Raw genomic sequence first — 20,662 nt, forward strand, 5'->3', positions numbered from 1 at the left:
GATTCAGATCGACGAGTTTACTATACACTGTCAGGATAGATCAACAGAGTCTCTCAAAAGTGGAGGTGGAGGAGTATGCCTCATGATCAACTCTTCTTGATGCACAAATATATCAGTGCTGTCCCAGTTCTGCTCACCAAACCTGGAATATCCAGCAGTTAAATGCGATCCTTTTTACCTACCTTTGGAGTTCTCCGGTGTCATTTGGTAGTGGTATACATTCCACCTCAGGCCAATGTCAATCAGGCTTCAGATGATCTGAGCAATGGGATCAACATGTATGAAACAACGCATCCTTACACTTTCACCACTGCTTTGGGAGATTTTAAACCAGGTCAGTCTGGAAAAAATCACTAAGCAACTACCATCAACAGATCACTTGCAATACTAGGGGAAACAACACACTGGACCATTTCTACACCACAGTCAAGAATGCCTACTGTGCTATTCCATGCCCTCACTTTGAGAAGTCTGATCACCTCGCTGTACTTCTACTCTGAGTACAGGCAGAGACTGAAGACTGCAGCACCAGTCGTGAGGGCCAAGAAGGTATGGACAAGGGAAGCACAGGAGCGCCTACAAGACTGCTTTGAATCGGTGGACTGGACTGTATTCAGGGATTCATCTTCGAACCTGGATGAGCATGCTGCATTTGTACCGACTTCATTAAAACCTGTGTTGATGAGTGTGTGCCTACAAAGACTTACTGTATGTTCCCAAACCAAAAGCCATGGATGAACCAGGAGGTATGTCATCTGCTGAAGGCCAGATCTGTGGCATTCAAGTCTGGTGACATAGGCCTGTACCAGAAACCAGATATGATTTGCGGGGGGCTATTTTAAGGGCAAAGAGACAATTTCAAATGAGTTTGAAGGCATTGTCAGATGCATGACAACTCTGGCAGGGTTTGCAAGACTACTTCCTACAAAGCGAAACCCAATAGCATGAATGGCAGTAGTGCTTCACTACCAGATGAACTCAATGCCTTCTATGCCCACTTTGAAAGGGAGAATACAATTACAGCTGTGAAGATCCCTGCTGCACCTGATGACCCTGTGATCTCTGTCTCAGAGGCTGATGTTAGGCTGTCTTTAAAGAGAGTGAACCATCGCAAGGCAGAAGGTCCTGATGGAGTACCTGGTAAAGCTCTGAAAATGTGTGCCAACCAACTAGCGGGAGTATTCAAGGACATTTTCTTTTCTTTTTTTGGCGTGTGCCTGAGTGCATGCAAGTCTGTGCGTCTGCGTGCGTGGGTCCGTGACGATGTCTTTTTCATGGCTTTTGCAAGGCGCGGAGCGAGCGAGAGACTGCGGGGCACGCCACTCCTCACACAGACATTTTCACAGTATTTTTCCCTTTATTTAATGAGGTTGAGTTGTGATCTCGACTCAACCCGGCATGGATGGAAAGCGTACTTGGGCGCGGACCGGACTGGTTTCGAACCCGGGAACCTCTACTCCCGTGTCCAGCGCCAATGTCATTGCGCCACCAGCCGGCCCTCAAGGACATTTTCAACCTCTCACTGCTACAGGTGGAAGTTCCCACTTGCTTCAAAAAGGCAACAATTATACCAGTGCCTAGGAACAATAATGTGAGCTGCCTTAATGACTATCACCCGGTAGCACTCACATCTACAGTGATGAAATGCTTTGAGAGGTCGGTCATGACTAGATTGAACTCCTGCCTCAGCAAGGACCTGGACCCATTGCAATTTGCTTATTGCCACAATAGGTCAACAGCAGATGCAATCTCAATGGCTCTCCACATGGCTGTAAACCACCCGGACAACGCAAACACCTATGTCAGGATGCTGTTCATTGACTGTAGCTGAGCATTTAATACCATAATTTCCACAATCCTCATTGAGAAGTTGCAGAACCTGGGCCTCCTTACCTTTCTCTGCAATTGGATCCTCGTCTTCCTAACTGGAAGATCGCAATCTGCGTGGATTAGTGATAATATCTGCTCCTCGCTGATGATCAACACTGGTGCATCTCAGGGATATGTGCTTAGCTTACTGCTCTACTCTCTATATACACATGACTCTGTGGCTAGGCATAGCTCAAATACCATCTATAAATTTGCTGAAGATGCATTCATTGTTGGTAGAATCTCAGGTGGTGATGAGAGGGCGTACAGGAGTGAGATATGCCAACTAGTGGAATGGTGCCGCAGCAACAACCTGGCACTCAATGTCAGTAAGATGAAAGAGCTGATTGTGGACTTCAGGAAGGGTAAGACGAAGGAACACATACCAATCCTCGTAGAAGTATCAGAAGTGGAGAGAGTGAGCAGTTGCAAGTTCCTAGGTATCAGGATCTCTGAGGATCTAACCTGGTCCCAACATATCAATGCAGTTATAAAGAAGGCAAGACAGTGACTATACTTTATTAGGAGTTTGAAGGGATTTGGCATGTCAACAAATACACTCAAAGACTTCTACAGTTGTACCGTGGAGAGAATTCTGACAGGCTGCATCACTGTCCGGTATGGGGGGGGGGGGGGCGGCGACTGTACAGGACCGAAAGAAGCTGCAGAGGGTTGTAAATCTAGTCAGCTCCATCTTGGGTACTAGCCTGCAAAGTACCCAGGATGTCTTCAAGGAGCGGTGTCTCAGAAAGGCAGCGTCCATTATTAAGGACCTCCAGCACCCAAGACATGCCCTTTTCTCACTGTTATCATCAGGTAGGAGTTACGGAAGCCTGAAGGCACACACTCAGCGATTCAGGAACAGCTTTTTCCCCTCTGCCATCTGGTTCCTAAATGGACATTGAACCCTTAGACACTACCTCATATTTTAAATATATAGTCTTTCTATTTTTGCACGATTTTTATCTGTTCAATATACATATACTGTAATTGATTTATTATTATTTTGTTGTTTTCTTCCATGTTATGTATTGCATTGAACTGCTGCTGCTACATTAACAAATTTCTTGTCATAGGCCAGTAATAATAAACCTGATTCTGATTTTGAAGAAATGAGTGAAGGCATTGAGTATCAGCCATGCACAGAGCTTAAAAAAAACAGAATTTGTGGTACAACTAGACAAGTCAACTGTGCAAGACAATGAGGCATTGCTAATGGTGTATGTATGGTTTATCAAAAATGGAAGTTATGAAGAGATTCTCTTTTGTAAACAGTTAAATATCGATGGAGAATCAATCTACGACGAGCTCAAAATGTATATTGAGGATAAAACATGATTTTTTTTGTGCAACAGATGGAGCACCATATATGACAAGTCACTCTGCTGGTTTATTGGCACTTATGAAAAAAGGAATTCCATGTCTGTTTGCAATCCTTTGTGTAATTCATCGTCAGCTTTTTGTAGCCAAAAAACCGCAGCCAGCGACTTTTTCAAGTTTGACTCTTGTAATATCTGCTATCAACAAAATTAAAGCTCATCTATTAAATAGAATATTTTACTAGTTAAGCTAAGATAACGAAGAGTTTGAACACTTCTTCACACTGAAGTGCCTTACCTGTCAAAAGGCTGCTGCTTAAAACGTTTCTTTGATCTTTTTGACACTGTATGAATCTTTGCTCAGCATCGACGAGCTTGGGAGATAAGATTGAACTTCTACATGGAGATGTGGCATACCTAGCCAATCTGTATGATAAAGGGGTCCAATATCCTAGCAGGCAGGTTTCATAAAACTGTTAGGGAGGGTTTAAACTAATTTGGCAGGGGGATGGGAACTGGAGTGATAGGACTGAGGAAGGGGAAAACAGAAATAAATCAGAGATGGCGTGCAACAGAGATGATAGAAAGGACAAGCAGGAGATGAGGCATAATCACAGCTAGTGGGATGAGTTACAGGGTAATAGAGGCGTGATGCGGTTAAAACCGGAAGCAACAAATACTGGACTGACAGAGTGTTATATTTGAATGCACGCAGCAGAAGAAATAAAATGGATGATCTTGAAATTCAAGATATGAAGTATGAAGTTGTGGCCATCTCTGAAACTTGGCTAAATGATGGCTGCCATTGGGAGCTGAATGTCCAAGAATGTACGGTGTATCGGAAAGATAGGTTAGTAGGCAGAGGGAGTGGTGTGGCCCTGTGTATAAGAAATAATATTAAATCATTAGAAAGGGATGACATAAGATCGGAAGGTGTAGAGTCTCTGTGGGTTGAGTTAAGAAATTGCAAAGGTAAAAGGACCCTAATGGCAGTTGTTTACAGGCCTCCCAACAGCAGCCAGGATGTGGATTACAAATTACAGCAGGAGATAGAAAAGGTGTGTCAGAAGGGCAATGTCATGATAATTGGGGATTTTAACATGAAAGTGGATTGGGAAAACCGGGCCAGTACTGGACTTCAAGGGAGAGAATTTGTCGAATGTCTGAGGGATGGCTTTTTAGAACAGCTTGTTGTTGAGCCCACTAGGGGATCGGCTCTGCTGGATTGGGTGTTGTGCAATGATCCAGAGGTGATAAGAGAGCTTAAGGTTGAGAAACTCTTGGGGAACAGTGATCACAATATGATGGAGTTCACTTTGAAATTTGAGACTAAATTCCAATGTGTTGGTATTTCAGTGGAAAAAAGGAAATTACAATGGCATGAGAGGGGAACTGGCCAAGCTTGTCTGGAAGGGGACACTAGCAGGAAGGATAGCAGAGCACCAATGGTTGGAGTTTCTGCGAAAAATGAGGGATGTGCACGACAGATATATTCCAAATAAGAAGAAATTTTTGAATTGAAGAAGAACACTACTGTGGCTGACAATTGAAGTCAGAGCCAAAGTAAAAGCTGGAGGACATACGATGAAGCCAAAGCTAGTGGCAAGGTCCAGGATTGAGAAGCTTTTAAAAACTTGCAGAAGGAAACTAAGAAGGTTATTAGGAAGGAGAAGATGGATTATGAAAGGAAGCTGGCAACTAATATCAAAGAAGATATTAAAAGCTGCTTTAAGTATATAAAGGGTAAAAGAGAGTTGAGGGTAGATATAGCACCAATAGAGATATTGCAATCAGAGATGGCAGAGGAACGGAATGCGTATTTTGCATCATTCTTCGCGGTGGAAGACATCTGCAGTATACCGGACATTCAAGAGTGTCAGGGAAGTGAAGTATGTGCCGTGAAGTTACGACTGAGATGCGCCCTAGAAGAATGCTTTCTACGGGGGTGCATCTGTAAAAATTAGTGAGGGTTTTAGGGGACAGGCCAAATTTCTTTAGTTTTCTCAGGAAGTAAAGGTGCTGGTGGGCCTTCTTGGCAGTGGACTCTGCTTGGTTGGACCAAGTCAGGTCATTTGTGATATTGACCCTGAGGAACTTAAAGCTTTTGACCTGTTCCACTTGCGCACCACCACTACTCCTTCTGAAGTGAACAACCAATTCCTTTGTCTTGCTGACGTTGAGGGATAGATTATTGTCTTTGCACCATGCCAACAGGTTCTTAATTTCGTCTCTCTACTCAAACTCATCATTACCTGAGATATGGCCTACAATTGTTGTGTCATCAGCAAACTTGTATATTGAGTTTGATGGAAACTTGGCTACACAATCATGGCTGTACAGTGAGTACAGCAGGGGGCTGAGTACACAGCCTTGTGGGGCACCGGTGCTCAGAGTGATTGTAGAGGAGAGCTTGTCCCCTATTTTTACAGCCTGGTTATCACCAAATAGCATGTTGTTGAAATTCTTGTAAATTGTTCTTTAATCTGTTGAAAACAAAATAACAGTTCCACACATTCCAGTAATTCTCAAGCTACATTCAATAATGATTGTAATTACCTGGACAGTGTCAGGCTAAACTGGTTTGTGAGGAAGAATCTTAGCTGTATCTGTGTATACCTGGTATCTGTATGAATTTCCTTGTATTGGTTACGGATTAGAGATCAGTGACAAGACTTGTGTGTTTCTTTTTCTCGAATAACTTCAGTTAAATTTAAAATTGAGAATTACATCATTCCTGTGCTTTTCAGAGGCATGGCACAACCTGAGCTAACCATAAGCTGGGTATCAATCACACGGAGGTGGTCCCTGAGTTGTTGGGCCCAGGGCCACAGAGCAGGAAACTATAAATTTGAGTTTGTTGTAATGGTCCTGGCAAAGTTACTTACTGAAAGAGTAATATAGTGGGCAAAATTGCACTCTAGATTGAGGCCACATTCAAATCACTGGAGTAATGAGGCAAATGTACATTTCTAATTAATTGAAGTAATTGAGTAATATCAATTTAATTTTCTTTCCATTACACTCTTGAGAAATAGACTTTGTACTGTAGTAAAGCCTGTACAAGAACAATTTCTTTCTCTTGTCCTAATTTTAAGCATTTAGCCCTATTGAATAAAATATTTCCTTGGCATGCCACTCGCTCCCTGTTCTTCTTTAGGAAATATCTATTCCAGTAACAACTTCTAATGCCAGTATCAAGCTGCATGAGCTGCTGGATTCTGCAGATCTTACCTTACCCATAGCTTTGTGAATAGTGCAATAGTAGTGAATAGTAAGCTTTTTCAACTTCACCCCATTACCCAGTGCCGGCCCCCTAGGCCTGAGTCGACGTAGTAGTAGTACCCCATTACCTTTCCAGCATGACTTGCCTTTTCTTGACCTTAAAAGACACTGGTGACTATTTGCTTGTCATTTGTAAAGCAAGACTACAAACATCAAATCTACCTGATGCACAAAATAGAGTATCTGTGGCATGTGGAAAATCAATAGTTCCTTCATTGGTGAAAACTACTAAATGTATTTCATGGGTCCTAGAGATCTCACTTGTTGGAAAATAACTCCAGGAAAAACCTCATCTGTTTGAACTGATCAAGAAATTAACATTACCATTCTTTCTCAACTTGCTAGAGTTGGATGCCCTCAAATTAGGTTTTCATTTAACGCAAGATTGTCTGCCGCACAAGTAATGAATTAAATTGACCCCACTCCAGCTTGTATGGTGGATTGTGATGCCTAGTGTTCAATTTGGATTTTGTCATTATTGCCACTGGTTATGAAGATACTAAGCTACTGGGACCATTGAATCTGCTCTACTATTTCATCATGGCTGATTTATTACTCTGTCTTCTGCCCCTAACCTTTAACACTCTGACTAAAGAAGAACCTGTCAACCTCTGCTTTAAATATACTCAATGACTTGGCCTCCAGCCATCATGGCAATGAAATTCACAGATTCACCACCATCTAGCTAAGGAAATTCCTCCTCAACTCTGTTCTAAATAGATGTCCCTCTATTCTGAGTCTGTGCTCTCTGATCCTGGACTCACTTATTACATCCACATCCTTTCCACATCTACTCTGTCTAGGCTTTCAGCGTTCAATAGGTTTCAATGAGATTTCCCCCTCATTATTCTAAACTTCAGTGAGTACAGACCCAGAGACATTAAACAGTCGTGTATTAATCCTTTCAATCCCAGAATCTTTGTTGTGAACCTCCTGTGGTCCATCTCTCATGCCAGCACATCTTTTCTTGGGTAAAGTGTCCAAAACTGCTCAGAATACTCCCAATTGCAGTCAGACCAATACCTTATAATGCTTTAGTATCACATCTTGCTCTTGTATTCTTGGTCTTCTCAATGAATGCTAACGTTGATTTTGCCACCCTTGCCACTGACTCAACCTGCAAGTTGACCTTTAATGAATCATGCACGAGCAATTCCAAGTTCCTTTGTACCCTTGATTTTTGAATATTCTTCCCACTTAGAAAATAGTCTATGCCTTTATTCCTTCTAGTGAAGTGCATGATTGTACACTTCCCTACACTGTATTCCACCTGCCACTTCTTTGTCTGTTCTCCCAATCTGAGTCGTTCTGCAGACTCCCTTCTTCCTCAACACGACCTTCCCCTCCGCCTATCTTCTTTCCACTTTGCGTCCCTCTTCCCTCCGGGAGAAGGCTCAGGAGCTTGAAGACTCGCACGGCCAGATTTGGGAACAGCTTCTTTCCAACTGTGATAAGACTGCTGAATGGATCCTGACCCGGATCTGGGCCGTACCCTCCAAATATCCGGACCTGCCTCTCGGTTTTTTTTGCACTACCTTACTTTCCCTTTTCTATTTTCTGTTTATGATTTATAATTTAAATTTTTAATAATTACTATCGATTTGTACTCCAGGGAGCACGAAGCGCAGAATCAAACATCGCTGTGATGATTGTACGCTCTAGTATCAATTGTTTGGCGATAATAAAGTATAAAGTATCATCTGCAAACTTGGCCCCAAAGTCATCAAATCTGTCATTCAAATCATTGACGTATAAGGTGAAAAGAAGTGATCCCAAAACAGATCCCTGCAGAACACTTGTCACTGGCAGTCAACTAGAATAGGCCCCCTTTATTCTGCCTCTACCTCCTGCCAATCAGCGAATTTTCTATCTATGCTAGTATGTTTTCTGTAATACCTTTGATTCCTCTTTTGTTAAGCAGCCTTATGTGCAGCACCTTGTCAGAGGTCTTCTGAAAATCCAAGTAAACAACATCCACTGACTCTCCTTTGTCTATCCTGCCTGTTATTATCTCAAAGAATTCCAAAAGATTTGTCAGGCAGGATTTCCTCTGAAGGAAACCATGATGATTTTGGCCTGTTTTGTCATGCATCTCCAAGTATCCTGAAACCTCATCCTTAAAAATGCAGGAGGAACTCGACAGGTCAGGCAGCATCTATGGAGAGGAATAAACAGTTGACGTTTTCATCCTTCAAGATGAAGGGTTTTGACTGGAAATATCGACTGTTTATTCCTCTCCAGAGATGCTGCTTGACCTGCTGAGTTCCTCCTGCATTTTGAGTGTGATACTTTATTCTGCCACTATTACTTAAACGCCCAATTCCTGATTTCCTCTAATTTCTTAAATGTTCATTCCCAGTTTGTACCCAGTAGGTCATTTTTATTTTTTTGTGTTGCAGAACCTGGCCTAAAGTTGGAATTTGGGAGTGGGGTACCATGAATTTTGTCACATACAATAATGAGTTCTTAGATTGGTGCTACTACTGGATCACTATTTTGGGAGGATAGAGTGGAGAAGAAACTATTTTTAGAATGGGAGAAAGCTGAAGAAGTTGCTAGACATTGGAAGAGCTAAGACTTGATTTTAAATTTTGCTGCAACTTTTGTCAGTTTCAGAAGATAATATACCATGTGATTGCATTACAGAAGACAAATTTTGTCCTGATTGCATACAACCCTGTACTCCCTCAATGTGTCTCCCCAGGTATTGGTCATTACATAAACAATATTTTTACCAATTTTCTCGAGGTTGCGACTAGATGGTAATTGCCCAAACTGAGCAATTTCTGTAAAATAACTGAGGTGTTTCATACAAAGTTATTACTTCCTTTCTTCCCTGCTCCCCTCCTTGAACATAGCCACCCTTCTCTATATCCATCCTATTTTACTGATGTCTTAGTGGATTAATCACATTAATGGAAGGACAAGCAAACCTCTTTTTTCATGAGCAATGGCTTTTTCTACTTTGTTTCCTTCATGCTTGTTGTAATTTTGGGAATTCACCCAAACAGTGATCCCCACTAAGTATGGTAACTGCAACAGTGCTATATAAAGCTAGAGCAATTGAGAGTTTCACCTCTGTGGTAAAGGTGATACAGTAGGGAGTTTGAGGAAAGCTTGTAGCTTATCAAGAATGGTGAACTTTACTACAGAAAAGTACAAATAAGCAGTCCAATTTTGAATGCAGATTTCTGTAATGTTACAATCCAACCTCACTGGCGTTGAGGTTATTCTAAACTCCTGGTAGAATATACTGAAAATTCTGTACCATAAAGTACTTGCCACCAGTGGTGAACCTTTACTGTTGGACTCTGGGTTTTAGTTTTGGTTTCTTGCTGTTCAGTGAGGACAGTTTCAACCTGTCTAGCTTCTGTTTTTATTGTTTTCGTTTATCCTCTATAGTTCCAGTGCACACTTAGACATCATGCTGATAGAAAAATAAGTAGATTATACACTTGATGTTGACACTTATTGAATCCCCCCAATTTTTTTTCTTTTAGATCTTTATTGACTTCCCATCTTGGTGCATTATTTTCTAAAATAATACAATAAAACGTATTCTTCTATTCTCGCTATATATTTCTTCATTTCCTCTCCATCTCTAAATCAACTCCATTCTAAACTCTATCATCATGAGTACCCACCCCTCATCCAATGCATTCATGCACATACACACAAAACCTTTTTTTTTCCTCTTCCTGTCTTCCAGAATCTCCAACCTCATTGACCCTGGTCCTTCTGGGAAGTCAAATTCCCAGTCAATTAGTTGACATCTTTCAGCATTAACTGTGCACCGAAGTTTGTTAAAGGGGATGGGATGATGCTATGTGAGGAGCAAATAGAAGTTTGGGAAGAAAATGAAAATTTTCTGTGCAATTTAGCCGCAAAATATTATTGCTTGTCTGTCGTATCCAATAATGGCAGGAGACCTGTGTGGAAGAGTTTTAAAAAAGTGGAAAAGCTGTTGCACTGAGATTCTGCTCTCTTGATATTGGAAATCTAGGTCCAGTGGTATGAGTAGTTGTCACAAACAGGGGTCTTCCTTGGTTGCAGTGGATGACCATGACTTTGTCTGTGCCTTGTCATGTCTTCACTCTCCTGAAGCTTTGTAGAACTGCCTTCCTGGTTATTGGATCTCACTGTTTTCATCTGCCTCGACCACTGGAGCTGAATTCACATGCTAAGGCATGTCCTTGTCTCACCAGGGTACGAGACCAGCCAGCTGCCTTCATCTGATTTAGCCTACCCGTTGGGGTGTGGCTGCTGTCACATGCAAGCAGCTACTTGGAGCCAAAGGTGAGAGCTGAGTCTCCTTGGGGATCCAATGGTGAGTGAACTATCCTAGAATGGACACGGCAAGCCCTTTTACCAGAGGTGCTACCTTTCCCTGAACACCCCAGGGAGCAGTATATTAGTTTGGTAGAATAAAGTTGGGATCAGAATCTGATTTATTCTGAACACTTGAAGCTGTTTTTAACCAAATTGTAATACCCTACAATATTCATTAGAAAGAACTGCAGATGCTGGAAGGCTGAATTATATATAAAAATGATGGAAATGCACTGCATGTAAGGCAATACCTGTGGAAAGAAATCTGCTTCAGGCCAGTCAAGGGGTCTAGGACTTGATCTCAATTGTTTTTTTCCTACAGATTGTGACTCACCTGCTGAGTGCTAATGGGATTTTCTATTTGCCTTCTGCATGGCTCAGACTATTTTGTTCAGTCCTAGTATAATTCATTGCATTTCTACTTGTTATTTTAAAAAATATATAATTCAGTCAAGATCCTCTGGTGGATTATTTGTAAGTTGTTTGTTCAGTTTCTTGTGCTTCCTTGACGTTTTTCAGTATTGAAAGCAAGCATGAAGTTACCATACTCGGTGGGCTGAATGAATTTGTAGTCAAGTTTTATGGACCACAAGGAAGTAAGTAGATTTGCAATTTATAACAAAGTTATGCCAATGACTTGCACCTTACTGGGTGATGGGAGGGGTTGGACAGATAAATATACAACTTTTGAATGATACAAGGGTATTATGCTTTGTTAACTTGTACTACATGAAGAACTTGTTTAGACCCACATACTTGTGTCTATACAATTAATATTTCCTCAGTCAAAATTTATCCAGTCTGAAGACGAATAGTACAACATTTCATCAACTGTTTGAAACTTGTATCTCTTTGTAGTGCCTCCTAATAGAAACTTTTTTTTGGCTATTATAGGAAGAGGTTCTCTTTACATAATTTATCATATTCTTACAAAACCTCTTGAAAAAAGTGCAGTTTTTAGTCCTTGTTAAAAGTGATAATTTTAAAACTGAAACTTCTTCTACATTAGGTGCTACACTAAGTCCCAATGTATTTTGAATGCCTGCAGCTGCACTCTTCAGCCTATTGTATCAAATGAGATTGAGTGAAATCTTGGGCATGAAGAATGCTCACTAGGCCAAGGTGATGGAGACTAGCAGCTGTGGAAATACACTTTGGCTGAATGTCAACACCTCCAGGGGGAGAAAATTAACATGAAAAATGGGCAAAAAATCCATGAGTGCAGGTGGCTATGTCTTGCATCCTTGCCACAACCAACAAATAGTCATTGTACTCTTAATATGTGAAACAAGTCAGTTGTCAGTTTTAAGTTTAACTTTTTTATTCTGTAATGAATAATTAAACTAGTATTCACAATCAATACTGTACAACTGAAGCAGAGACTTACGATTATTTTATAAAACTTAATTTGAAGGGTTGAGGTGGATCATTAATTGTAGATCCAGCAACTTGTATCCATGTCCATGATATTGAAAACTAAATGTTGTAACTTTGTGAACTCAAAGCTCAGTTCTCTTTTGATCCGGTTCTAAGCCACCTTTTACCACAGCAATTTGTGTAATTGATTAATCTGCCTACAAAGCATGATGTTGAGGTTGCATGTTCAATATTGGAAAAAGAGTAAATAAAATTGCAGAGGACTTGCAAGAGTCTTTTTCTGTTACATGTTAGAACCAATTTACCTGTTGTCGGGGTAGTGTATGCTGACATGATCCTGATTTTCGGTTTAAATCTAATTTTGGAAATCTGATTAAATCTAATTGGATATACTTTGAGATGGTCATACAGCTTGCAAGCAGTCCTTTTGACTTGCTGTTTTTGTGGCCATCAAGTACTCGTCTGTCATAGTTAAACCGCTTGGAAGCAGGTCTTTTGGTTCAACTTGGTGTGTTTTTCTGCATTGGGCTATGTCACTCTAAATCTTTTCCTGTCCACGAACCTTTAACCTCTGTAATTGTACCAGCTTTTACCACTTCCTCTGGCAGCACATTCCATAAGTCCTTTACCTTCTGTGTAGGTAAGAAAACTTGCCCCTTAGATCCCATTTAAATCTTCCCCCTCTGCTTCAATTTACGCAGTCTAGTTTTAGTCTCCCCTTTCCCTCAAGGAAAAACTGACAATTGAATATCTTCTACTTTAGAGGTCGTAGCTTTAAAATGAGAAGTGGAGAAAAAATTAAAGGATATTTGAGGCATCTTTTTTAAGAGAGAGAGTTACCTGGGGCACACTGTCTGGGCATATGGGCGGAGCACTAGTGCTTCCACTAGCTTCTCATTCCACATTTGCAACACCCTCTGAGTGAAGTAGTTCCCCTTCATATTCCCCTTAAATACGTATTCTGCCTTTCACCCTAAACCTATGACCTCCTTCCTATAGTATGGTGACCAGAACTGCAAACTATTGTAATATTAATCAGATTTCCAGAACTCAGCCTACAGCCTTCTGTCATAGGACATTTAAGTGCTCTTTGAAGTACATTTTGAGTACCTGTCATCACCCTTGGGCAATCTGTTCCACATTCCAACCACACTAGAAAAAAATTCTTTCTTAAATTCCTTTTGAAATCTCCTATTCCATACTTTAAATCTCTGACTTCTAGTTATACACAGTACTGCTGTGGGAATACTTGCTTTTGACCCTGTCCGTGCCCCTCATTTGAGCAATCTTGCTGGCACAGCAGTCCTGGGGCCAAGCAGAATCAAGTGCAGAATGAGCCATGCCTATGACGCTCAGCTGGAAACCTCTGACAGACGGCAAACTCATGCCTCCAGAAATGCCATCTGTTAAAACACAGGAGTTTTAGTAAATGTTTTGTGTACCTAACATTCAGGCAATGAAATAACACATTTCTATAGTTTTATTATAATAAATTGAGGTTTTATTATAAATAACCTCAATGTTTTTAAAATGTCAAACACAATTTTAAAGTGGACTTGACACTTTCACAGCTATAACATTACTATTCAAATGATTCTGTTGGCCCACTTGCCAGGTCTAGAGCAAAGTCTGTAATGTAAAAGTTAAGAAATTTCAGCAGGTTTCTATTATTCAGACAGAGTACATCTAGAAAATCTGCAGAGCTCATCTGCCAAGTTTGAGGCTATTGCATTTGTGCGGGAGTTTGGATGCTGAGATGTTCTTTCCAGGACATCAGGGAAATGTCTTAATTATTGGCTTTTACTTTTTAATACCCAAATAATTAATTGTTTAATATTATTGTACTACTGCCTGAACAACTTGTACTTTCATACGTTATTACAAAATGCTTCTTTCAAAATTCATTGGTTACTGGGAGCATAAATAGTCTAGTATGCAGCCCAGCACATTGTATCCTTAAACCTTACATGGGGGTCATTGGCTTCAGCGTATCATGCGTCATTCTATCTTTGGGTTAATTGCTGGAAGGCTTGATGTTCAATACCCAGCCTGTCTCTGCTAACAAATGAGTTTGTTATTACAGACATCCTAAGCTAATTTCACACAAGCCAGAAAGTACACAAATCACTGCATAGTAACAGTTCCTTTACATTATTGAATTGTACAACAGCACAGAAGACTGGCAGGAAACAACAATTTAAGAGTGGGAAGAGGAGCCAACATGCGTACGTCAGACTTGTATATTTAATAATATGATGGGAGCTCATTGGTAGTGTATCAGGCATTCCTAACTCGTGTCTTATGCTTCTAATATTATAGTGCCATCAGCCTTCAATCCTGACGAAAATAACAAAAGATTCATTATGTAGAAATTTTCTGACTAGCATGATGACATCAATATTGGATTTGTAACTTGTTCTTGAGTAAGAAAGTGTTTTAGAACTTGTTTTCCTTTTTGATCTCAAGGCAACTTAATTGTTTACCTTGGACTGTTTGTTGATATGAGTGCACTTAGCACATTGTACATAATTCTACAGGAAGGATGTGGTTGCAATGGAGAGAGTGCAGAAGAGGTTCTCCAGGATGTTGCTTGGAATGGAAGCTGGAGTTGGAAGAGATTGGATAGGCTATTTTATTTTCATTAGAATATAGAAGGGTGGGTTAGTAAGTTGCTGATGACACAAAGGTTGCGGGTATTGTGGATTGTCTGGAGGGTTGTCAGAGGTTACAGTGGAACATCAGTAGGATGCGGAACTGGGCTGAGAAATGGCAGATGGACTTCAACCCAGTAAGTGTGAAGTGGTTCATTTTGGTAGGTCAAATTTGAAGACAGAATATAATATAAATGGTAAGACTCTTGGCAGTGTGGAGGATCTGAGAGATCTCAGGATCCGTGTCGATAGGACACTCAAAGCTGCTGCATAGGTTGACAGTGTTGTTTAGAAGGTGTATGGTGTGTTGGCATTCATCAACTGTAGGACTGAGTAAAAAGAGCTGTGAGGTAATGTTACAGCTATACAAGACTTTGGTCAGTCCCCACTTTGAGTACTGTGTTCAGTTCTGATCACCTCATTACAGGAAGGATGTGGATACTATGGAGAGAGTACAGAGGAGATTTACAAGGATGTTGCCTGGATTCGAGGGCGTGCCTTATGAGAATAGGTTAAGTAAACTTGACCTTCTCTCCTTGGAGCGAAGGAGGATGAGAGCTAACCTGACAGATGTATAAGATAATGGGGTGCATAGATCATGTGGATACTAAGAGGCTTTTTCCTAGGGCTGAAATGGCTAACACAAGGGTGCATAGTTTTAAGCTGCTTGGAAATGGGAACCAAGGGGATGTCAGGGATAAGTTTTTCCACAGAGTGGTGGGTGTGTAGAATGCACAGCCAGCGACAGTGGTGGAAGCAGATACAAAAGGGTCTTTTAAGAACCTCTGAGATAGTTACATGGAGCGTAGAAAAATACAGGGCTATACGCTAGGGAAATTCTAGACAGTCGCTAGAGTAGGTTACGTGGTCGGCACAATATTGTAGGCTGAAGGGCCTGTAATGTGCTGTAAATTTCTATGTTGGGGGATTGAGGTTGACTAAGAATTTAAGGGACATAGGATAGTCATTTTTTTTCTAGGACAGACTCTAAAACTGGAGGCACAGGGTTAAGGTTAGAAAGGAAAAATTGAGGGGAGTTCTGAGGAACAAGTACTTTAGAAGATAGTTTATCTTATAACGGTATGTCCCTGTGCGCTTACATGTTACATCAAAATCATTCCTTTTAAAAGCTTGAGTTCTTAAAGAAAATCTCAAGTTATTTCTTAAGAGCAGAGATCAGTATTTATCCCTTTTCTCAGAGAATTTTGGCCAAAGATACTCTGATCTCATTTTTGTCTGCTGAGGGCATACTAAATCAGGATTGAAACAGTCTGCTCAATTTTCACCTGGCAATGACACCATTTTGCTGTTGTGAACAGTAAGCAGGTCCTGGCTATGACTCTAAGCTGCAACTGGTGCTATCGCTCTTTGTCACTCTTTCTAAGAAATCTGGTGCAATAGAATATGATTTACATAGGACCATAAGTTTAATGAGTCATATCACCAAGATACTTCTAAGAATTTTGATGACGAGAGCTAAAAGTAAGATACAAGCTGAAATAGGTAAAGAACAATGTGGTTTTGTGAAAGACAAAGGTACAAGAAACGCAATATTGATGTTAAGGATACTATCAGAGCAAGCTATTCAAATGCAAAAAAAATTGTTTGTTTATTTTATCGACTACACAAAAACATTTGATAAAGTGAAGCACAATAAGTTATTTGAAATATTACAGAAAACTCTAGATCAAGATTTGAAAGACCTCCGCCTAATCAGAAATCTGTACTGGGAGCAAACTGCCGCTGTAAGAATAGACGGAGAAGTGAGTCAGTTTATGAAAATCAAGAGAGGTGTTAGACAAGGGTGTGTTTTCTCCCCTGGCTTATTTAATGTGTACAGTGAAACAATATTACAAAAAATAAGAGACATCTTGGGGATCAAAGTTGGCAGTGAAAACGTCAATAATTCCAGATATGCAGATGACACTGTGTTAATTGCAAGTACGGAGGAAAAACTTCAAAACTTAATTGATATAATTGTTGAAGAAAGTGCAAAAATGGGTCTAGCTATCAATTGCAATATGACAGAACGTATTACAGAATCCAAAAAGAAGGAGAATCCTATCTGCAGGCTGCGAATAAATGGGGAAGACATAATACAAGTACAGAACTTTTGCTACTTGGGAAGCTGGGTGACATCAGATGGCAGGTGCGACATGGACATCAAAAGAAGAATGGGGATGGCAAAAGACACCTTTATGCGAATGAAGAGTATACTGACCAATACTAAACTAAACATGACAACCTGCCTTGAAGTACTGAAATGTTACGTTTATCCAGTTATGTTATGTGGCTCAGAATGTTGGACAATATCTAATAACATGAGGAAATGAATTGAAGCAGCAGAGGTGTGGTTTTTGAGGAGGATCCAAAGGATATCATGAACGAAATGAATATCTAACGAGGATGTCATGAACAGAGCAAACACAAAAAGAGAAATAATGTATGAGATCATGAAAAGGCAACGTAACTTCATTGGACATGTGATTAGGAAAGAGGAGTTAGAATGCACGGTAATTATGGGAAAGATTGAAGGGAAGAAAGCAAGAGGAAGGCGAAGACAAATGATGATGGAGACAGCAGCCAGAGAACTAGAAATGAATACCAATGAATTGATCCACTTGACCTGAAACAGGAGTGTATGGGCCATGGCAGTCAAAGCTCAAACTGGGCACGGCACCTGATGATGATGAACAGTAAGGTTGAAAGAGTTGCTTTCTTTCGGCAAATCAAAAATAGGGGGCGTCACGTGATGACGGATTGAGACGTGTAAATCCAGCTCTCCCGTAAAAAATCAGCAAAGTACCGCTTAAACAAAGTAAAGTTAATAAATAGTTTCCAAAACTACTTATAAACTTCGTAAGACTACTCTATGATATGCCTTGTAAACCGCAACAGAAGAAGTCTGTTGTTGTGAAGTCGCCGCGAGATGGGAAGAAAAAAGGGCCTACTGCAGCGATGGAGCCTCGGATTCAAGTTGGATCTCCTTCGGAGGAGACGCATTTTATCTCTGGCGTAGAAGAACAGGGAGCAATGGCGGCGGTACGGTCTCTTGGAAGAAGATGCCGGAAATGCGCATTCGCAAAGAAGTACGCATGCACAAATCGACACAACTTAAACTACAAGAACCGACGGCCACTGCAACTGAAAGTGACTCAGAGTCAGAATTGGATTCCGCAGAGAATACAGATGAAGAAGAGGAGGAAGAACTGGAAGAGATTGGAAGTAAAGGAGACAATGGAGACATAAGAAAGGCTTTATTGCAATTAACGGCTGAACTTAGAAAATTAAGAACAGAGCTTAGAGACGTGAAGATGTGCTATGATAAAGCTATGAAAAGACAGGATAAAATGGATAAGAAACTTCAGAAGATAGAAAGAACAATGGAGCATATTAACGATAGAGTGGAAAAAGCAGCAAATGATGTGCTCGTCTGGAACACGGAAAGAAATGGACTCTTGGAGAAAGTGCATGTGTTGGAAAATTTTAGTAGATGTAATAATATTAAAATTGTTGGTCTTAAAGAAGGTATAGAGGGAGATAATCCAATAGAATTTTTTCAAAGATGGATCCTGAAAACCTTGCAAATGAAAGAGGAAGACCGATCAATTGAAATTGAGCAGGTACATAGAGCTCTAAGACCAAAACCACAAGATGACCAATATCCACGATCAAGTTTAATAAAATTCTTAAGATTTCAAGGCAAAGAAAGGACTCTACAGGCGGCTGCCCAAGCTGCCAAGAAGAGAAAAGGGCCACTGATGATAGAAGGGAAGAAAATTTTTTTCTACCCAGAAGTTCATAAGTTATGAACTTTTGAAGAAAAGGAAGAAATTTAATCCAGTGAAAAAAGCCCTGTGGGATCACGGTTATCAATTTATATTGTGTTATCCTGCAACCTTGAAGATTTTTTTGACTGGTGGAGAAAAAAGATTTTTTGATGATTACCGGAAAGCGGAGGAGTTTGTGCGAGATTCTTTGAATATTCACCAGATACAAGAACAAACCCAGGGGAGCGAGATGGATTGAAGATGAAGACTGGATCAAGGAATAGGCCTGTTGGATTTTTAGGCGGATGAATATATAAATATATTATTAATTATATGAGGGAGGGGAAGAAAGGTTAAAATTTGAGGAATACTAGCTGGGAATAATGACATTAATTTTTTTATATATATACAATTTTTTGTTACGGGGGAGCTGGAAGAAACACTGACCAATCGCTATGTTATTCATGTGTGCAAACGTGGCAATAGCCACGACCCGCAAAATGGAGGGGGGTAGTGTTGTGTATCTTTTCATTCACAACATTAGTGGGGGGGGGGGTATTTTGTTTTTTCTTTCTTTGTATCTCATCTATTTTTTTTCTTTTTGCCTGGATGATCGGGAGGGAAACACATAGCAACATGGTGAAGTTCAAAGAGATTTCCCAGGGAACTCTGAGAGTTGAGAAGCTAAGTAATGATTTAGATATGATAAGGATCTTGGTTCCTTGGGGAAAGTAACAAATATATATTAAATTTATTTTTAATCCCATGGAGCATGTGGAAACCTTCCAATATTCAGGCGGTTCTTCTTTTTTTCTCTTTTTTTTCTTTTCTCTTTAGGTAGTAGTATATATCGGGGGGGGAGGGTTAAGGGGAGGGAGGAGGGTAGATATTTTTTTTTCTCTTGTATTTACTTTGAAAACTCAATAAAAATTATATATATATATATATAATATATAAAAAAAATAAAGCCACCATGAACACTACAAAACCTTTAGGCTGCACTGTGGGAGTAGGCCAAAGCTACTTCCACAACGTCTCCAAAACCTGTAACCATCACCACCTGAAAAATCTAAGAACTCCCTGCCTCCCGTCATTGAACATGTCACCATGATTGCATCAGTTTAAGGTGGCGTGCTTTTACCTGCTTGAGGATAATTAAGAAACAAGTTATCTTTTTTACTCATTCTTAAGGTACCAATAATTGCTCATTTTTTGCCATCATAGAAGCAGTTTATTGTAGAGGCAGAGAATTATACTGATCTTTGCTAAATAGAACTTCATGAGCACTGTACTGCACCTTGCATACCTATTTTCCTTTTATTTCCCTCTCCACAGTTTTATAGTTAGAAAGTTCTAAGTGTTTTCTGTCTGTCTTTGATAAAGGGCAGATGGAAGCAGGTGAGGCTCATCAATTACCTAGCTTTATTCCACTCCGTCACTTGTTTCCACCTGCCTATTACCCAAATACTTAACCTACTGGGTCTCCGGTCCTCTGTCTTCACCCCTCCCCCACCCCCATCCACACCAAGACTGGCTCCATCTCCGCTTTATCATATTTGAGTATCTGCAGCTTCTTGTGACTACACTTATCACCTTGCAGCTCCTGTCTCTATCTCCAGCTCCTCCCACTCTCTTCTCTTCAAATCTGTTTGTACCTATTAAGAACCTGCCACAGTTACTCAGTCCCACCACCCCTCTTTCTCCCCAACAAAGCTTCATCTGTCCATCCACCATTTATCTTGTTCCACCTATCCCTTTCCAGACCCCTTCCTTCCCTCTTCAAACTGCTGTTTCCCATCTACGTTCTGTCTTGATGCAAGATTTTGACTTGTTCGTCCCTTTGCCTCTATAGAGTCTACTTGACCTGCTGAGTTCCTCCAGCTATTTGTGTTTTGCTGTCATAACTTGCGTCCTCCATTCCAGCCAACATCCTGATGAATCGCTTCTCTGTTCACTTCATTGCTACCACATCCTTGCTGTACTGTGGTGACCAAAACTCTTCATGATTCTCTAAGTGTCATCTAACCAATGTTTTGTCCTGTTACAATACAATGTCCCTCTTGGT

The 20,662-nt window shown here is 40.5% G+C and overlaps 1 protein-coding gene across 1 annotated transcript in view; it reads left to right on the forward strand.

The window, feature by feature from the left end:
* The window catches only part of ube2h (ubiquitin-conjugating enzyme E2H (UBC8 homolog, yeast)), a 126,186-nt gene that overhangs the window by 54,534 nt on the left and 50,990 nt on the right, over positions 1-20,662 (forward strand). Inside the window, exon 2 of the mRNA XM_063073018.1 lies at positions 11,319-11,395. Coding sequence (XP_062929088.1) covers positions 11,319-11,395 — 77 coding nt within the window. The remainder of the gene's footprint in view (positions 1-11,318; positions 11,396-20,662) is intronic.

Source organism: Mobula hypostoma, chromosome 20 (assembly GCF_963921235.1).
Source record: "Mobula hypostoma chromosome 20, sMobHyp1.1, whole genome shotgun sequence".
Taxonomy (NCBI): domain Eukaryota; kingdom Metazoa; phylum Chordata; class Chondrichthyes; order Myliobatiformes; family Myliobatidae; genus Mobula; species Mobula hypostoma.